General features: G+C 36.3%; 1 protein-coding gene across 1 annotated transcript in view; it reads left to right on the top strand.

Moving 5' to 3' along the window:
• The window catches only part of LOC150082902 (lysine--tRNA ligase-like), an 89,470-nt gene continuing 83,470 nt past the window's right edge, over positions 1-6,000 (top strand). The window contains exons 1-2 of the mRNA XM_090376904.1: positions 1-99; positions 1,870-1,996. Coding sequence (XP_090233030.1) covers positions 68-99; positions 1,870-1,996 — 159 coding nt within the window. The 5' untranslated portion in view covers positions 1-67. The remainder of the gene's footprint in view (positions 100-1,869; positions 1,997-6,000) is intronic.

Here is a 6,000-nt window from a genome sequence, read left to right as displayed (position 1 = left end):
CCGGCAATTTCATCATTCTAGTCTGTTGTTTGTCAAGTTTTGTGTATCGTTTTCTGGAACAATAAAAATGGAAAACGGGGAAGAGAAAATCAGTAAAAAGTGAGTTCTTTTTTAAAATTGTTTCAGTGTTTCACGAAACGTGTGTTTGTTTTATTTTTTTATAAGATGATGTTTCACGTAGCTGAATGTGAATTCCGATTCACGCGTGTTCCTAACTACCACGTGTACTAATTGTACAAGAAAGTTTATATTATTTTCTGATAAATTAAATTTACTGTGTAAAAATTGAATTATATTTTTATACCAGCTTTAAGCGAAAAAAAATTATAAAACCTTTATATATTATGTCTTGTATGCTGTTGGGGAAATTAATACTCTTTTGGTAGCATTTAATATGAATATTGGCAAAATAATGCAAGGAAACTTATATTGCAACAGCCTTAAAAATTAATAAATAAAAATAAGATTTATAGAAAAAAAAATAATTCCTCTAAATCTATTTGATATTCTAGTTACTCATTGATGAAGAGACAATCTCAGAACATCTGTGAGCATTGGTTGGCACATGACAAAAATAGCAGCATAGCATACTTCTCTTCAGGAAGCCGTGCAAGATCAATGCAACTTGTCTGGGACACAAGTTTTTGAGCCACAGACAAAATAGGATTTTTATTTTTTTGTGATATTTTGTTTATCGCATTTACTTTCACATTTTTCATGTAGTTTGTAATTTGAAGGGTTTTATTATTGTTATTTTTTTAAATTTACAATAAAATGATTAACTGCCTATATGGCATTGGTTTATTTAAAATAATATGATGGCTATTGTTATATCATGTTCTAAAGTAACAGTTTTTAGTGCCTAATTTAAAAGATGCAATCTAACAAGCAGAAGTCTATGGTCTCTGTCAAATTATAGTTCCTAAATAACTGCTTGACTTGTCTAGGCATTAATGTAACTTCTGTTGACTTGCTTCACAATATGAGATTGATGCATTTTATAGCAAACTTAGTTTGCTCTTAGCTATGTACACAAGTGAAGCTTTTGTCAATTTTGCTTCTCAAACAAGGAGGCCTTGTTCAAGAAGAATCATATTGTAAAAAAAATAGAAGGCTACTTAACTCTGAAGTCCTCTTTCAAATTTGAAGGGCACAATTCGGGAGATAGCAAATATTCCATTAGAAAATTTGGATGTAGCTGTGGAGAATACAATGTCCTTCTTTGATTGCTTATTAGAAAATAATGGACATGTGGAGTTTTGATTGTCAGTAAAGATTGTCAGGCCTATCTTTAGAACAGGGTTCCCTCCCCCAGACTGCCTGAGTCTTAGGGTCTTTATCTCCCCCTCCCACTGTTTTAAAATAGGAAAATGAGTTCCCAATTTTAAAATGGTGGCAAGTTAAACACCCTAACTAACACTAACCATAGCGGGTTAGGTATGTGAATCACTGCTCTTCTTCTTGCTGCTATTTTGGAAGTGGGATCCTGTTCTAAAATTTTACCAACCGTCAGTCTGTTTGATCAAATTTTGAACAATTTTTTGTTTAAAAAGAAAATTCTCACATATTCTAATATGCAAAAACTTCGTTTTTGATATAGCCTACAGTTTTTGCGGTTATTAATTTTTAAAACTGGGAGAGGAATTTATAACCATCCTATATATCCAGTAATGGTGGGCTCCATAATTTTTCATAGCACATAAGTGGAACTGAAAGCCCTTAGTTTTCTGTTCAATCTTGAAATGGTTAAATTGAAACGATAATAAACTTGTGACACTTGAGACTATGAATATACTTGCTACCATCAGAAGTTTTTTCATCTTGCTATTGTAAACAATTTGAAATATTTGACTTTATTTATTTTTTCAGTGAACTAAAAAGGAGGCTGAAAGCTGAACAAAAATCCAAAGAAAAGGCAGAAAAGGAAAAATGCCGACAAGCAGAACAGGAACAGCAGAAACAAGGAAATAAAGAGGAAGAGACTATTGATCCAAATGTTAGTTACTAGCTATTGTATTAAAATTGTGGTTAGATGTTATTCACTGTTAATATACTCCTAAATGTAAATAAATTTATTTATAAAATAGATTAGCTTGTTGATTAGATTTATCATTTTTTTTTTTTTTTTTTTTTTTGGGAATGTTGCAACAAATAGTAAAAATTTCCCATTTTTTGCATGGACAATGGAGCAGGGAGCTCCAAGAGCTACTTCCTCACTGTGATCCTGCTTTGCTGTAACATAGGCATATTGCTATAAATTACTGTTAATAAAGGGAACTTCAGAATTATTATATTTTTAATATTTTTATTTATTTGTGATTTTATTTCTTTATCTTGTACACAGTTTAATTTTGGTTAATTATATCTGTTGCATTTTATTTTAATTATAATAATGTTTTATCTTCTGAATTATTGTTGTTGACATTTTGTTCTATGTTTAATAGATCATGTACCTCATTCCTGAACCATGGTAAAAAGAAAAAAAAAAAAAAAAAAAAAAGGTAAACTGCAGCCACTACAATCCACTGCAGGGTAGAAGCCCCCTTAACAATTCAAGTTGAGGGAAATGGACCATAATCTGTCACGTTGGTCCAGCGCAGGTTGGCAGATCCGTATTTATCAGCCAGGGGCTTAAACCCTGGTCTACTCAAAGAGCATGTGCTACTGCATTCCTGCTCCTGATCATTCGACTATGGAGGCCCTGATCCACAAGCTCTTTTTAAAGATATTGTTTAATCATTGTGACTTCAACCCTTTCTAAATTAATGGAAAAATCCATTAACTGCCAGAGGTGTATTCAACTCTAGCAGTAAGCTACAGAATCTTGAAATAACTGGGAGTAAAGTGGAGGAGAAACTGTTGAAGATAAACACAAGAAAGGCACCCGGGGTGGATGGGATCTATCCAGTTATATTAAAGGAGGCAGCAAAGGAAGTAAGCAAACCCTTAGCCATAATTATGAGAGCTTCCTTGGACTCAGGGGAGGTACCCATAGACTGGAAATGTGCAAATGTGACCCCAATTCACAAAGGAGGATCAAAGGCTGACACAAGTAATTATAGACCTGTGAGCTTAACTTCTGTTCCAGGAAAATTAATGGAGGCACTGGTTAAAGAAGCACTGCAGGATCATTTAGACAAGACTTCAGTTATAGCTCAGACACAGCATGGTTTTGTTAAGGGGAAGTCTTGCCTGACCAACTTGATTGGATACTATGATGCAGTCACAAAAGAACTGGATGCAGGGAATAACTTTGATATTATATACTTGGATCTTAGAAAGGCTTTTGATACTGTTGCACATGGAAGACTGCTACACAAATTGGAGCAGTGTGACATTGGAGGCAAATTGCTGCTATGGATAAAGGGGTGGTTGATGGGGAGAAGACAGAGTGGTAATCGATGGACACTGCTCATCGTGGACTAATGTTATTAGTGGAGTCCCTCAGGGCTCAGTGTTGGGTCCATTATTGTTTTCTGTATTTATAAATGATATTGATGATGATATATCAAGCTTAATGTCCAAGTTTGCAGACGATACAAAGGTTGGCAGGGTTGTCAAGGACACTACTGACACTATGCTGCTGCAACAGGATCTGGAAAGGTTGAGCAGATGGGCTGAGAGGTGGCAAATGAAGTTTAACATTGACAAATGTAAAGTACTACACATGGGAAACAGCAGCCCCAGAGCAACGTATCAACTCTGTGGTACTACACTGACAGTGGTAGAGAATGAAAGGGACTTGGGGGTGGTTGTGCAGGCAGATATGAAGTTCTCTGAGCAGTGCAGACGGGCTGCAAGAGTAGCTATTGTCAATGATATACAGGAATTTTTCCAGCAGGGATAAGGAGGTGATTATTCCATTGTATAAGGCAATGGTCAGGCCACACCTAGAGTACTGTATACAGGTCTGGAGGCCTCATTTCAAGAAGGATGTAGAGCTGCTGGAACGAGTACAGAGAAGGGCAACAAGATTGGTGAATGGAACAAAGGGGTGCTCTTACGAAGAAAGGCTTAAGTTTTGCAAATTACAGTGTCTGGAGACTAGGCACCAGCGAGGTGATCTGATAGAGGTGTATAAAGCCTTGAATGGTTTAAGCATGCTCAATGCTGATGGGATTCTTCCTCTAGCTCAGAAAAATCACCTGAGAGGGCATAAATTCAAATTGAGGAAAGACAGATGTAGGATAGACGTGCGGAAATTTGCCTTTAGCCAGCGGGTGGTTGGTTGGTGGAACAGACTTCCATCCCTTGTGGTGGAGGTTGATAGCCTAAATAAGTTTAAGGCTCAGCTGGACAGGTATTTTGAACAAACAGAGGGGTGAAGTGGAAGTGGGTTTTTTTTTTTTTTTTTTTTGGCTGATGCTGCATAAGCTTGCTTTCTTGCATCAAATGCCTCTACTAATGCTAATGCTAACTGCCAACTCAGCACAATTTTGTAGAGCTTTCCATGAGTTCCTTCAAAAATTGTGAGAGCAGTATTGCGAACCATTGGTACACTGCACTTTGGTCAGGCCACACCTAGAGTACAGGTTTGGAGGCCTCATTTTAGGAAGGATGTAGAGCTGCTAGAACGAGTACAAAGAAGGGCAACAAGGTTGGTGAGGGGAACAAAGGGGTGCTCTTACCAAGAAAGGCTTAAGTTCTGAAAATTGCAGTGCCTGGAGAGTAGGCACTTGCAAGGTGATCTGATTGAGGTGTATAAGGCCTTGAATGGGTTAAGCAAGCTGAATGTTGATGGGATTCTTCCTTTTGCTCAGATTAAGAACCTGAGGGGACACAGCTTCAAACTGAGGAAAGACAGTTGTAGAATAGATGTGTGGAAATTTGCCTTTAGCCAGCGGGTGGACCAGACTTCCATCTTTTGTTGTGGAAGTTGATTTAAGGCTGAGCTGGACAGGCATTTGGAACGAATGGAGGAGTGAAATGGGGGGGGTATTTGTTTTTTTTTGGCTGATGCTGCATAAGCTTTCTTTCTTGCATCGTATGCCTTTACTAATGCTAATACTAATGACAAAGCACTCCATCACACAGCAATGGAAGTTCTTTTGTTATAGAAGTCTGGCCATAAAAATTAATAAAAGGAAAGTGTTTGTTATGCATCATAAAACCAATTCTTTCATATAATTATCAAGTTAAAGTATATAATTATCAACTAAAGCAAAAATTTAAAATCAACAGAATCTGTAGCATCCAATAAAATATGAGCACTATTGCAACCTTTAATCTGAAATAGCTGCTTGGAAATGCTTGGCAGCTTCAGAGGTTTATGTCTGCAGTAAGCATCCAGTCACTCAAGTATGGGGCTTTTTCAATTTTTTTTCTTTCAAACTACACTCGCCAATACTAGAGATAATGCCCAAATGCAGGCATTAAAAAACACATTTTGAAAAGTGCATGTGTAAAGTGTATCAGAGGGAGTTTTATTTTTAAAAAATTAATTAAAAATATACATTTTTCAAAACAAAAAAAAAATGGATTTTTCACAGTTGTGTTCATAATAAATTGAAAATAAAGGTGGCTTCAAAAGTGAACAATTCTGAATTATTTCATGCCTTTATATCTATTATAAAGCTTTATATCAAGCCTTATGGCAACAGTGGAAAATGTCTACCATTGTGTCTGCTGATGTCATACTTTTAATGTGCCTGGTAAAGGATTAAACTTCAAATAATTTCTTGAAGTGCCTACCTATAAATTATATACAGTATATATACATCCTTGAATGTAGTATAGCAGGAGTGGCCAACTTAATTTGTGATGCGATCTACTTTTTCCTTCAAAATGTGCCGTGATCTATCATCTCAAAAATTTCATTGCACAAGGTGCACAAATCGAGGGATGACTGTATATTTAAAATTCGTCGTGATCGACTGAAATTAAATCTGCGAACGACTGGTAAATCGCGATCGACTCGTTGGTCTTGTACAACAGGATAATCACCTCCCTGTCCCTGCTAGCAAATTCCTATATATCATTGACAAGACTTCATGACCTGCC

Source organism: Mastigoproctus giganteus, chromosome 7 (assembly GCF_048544385.1).
Source record: "Mastigoproctus giganteus isolate SK-2022 chromosome 7, ASM4854438v1, whole genome shotgun sequence".
Taxonomy (NCBI): domain Eukaryota; kingdom Metazoa; phylum Arthropoda; class Arachnida; order Uropygi; family Thelyphonidae; genus Mastigoproctus; species Mastigoproctus giganteus.
The sequence above is the reverse complement of the archived record's forward strand: the minus strand, read 5'-3'. Positions and strand labels throughout refer to the sequence as shown.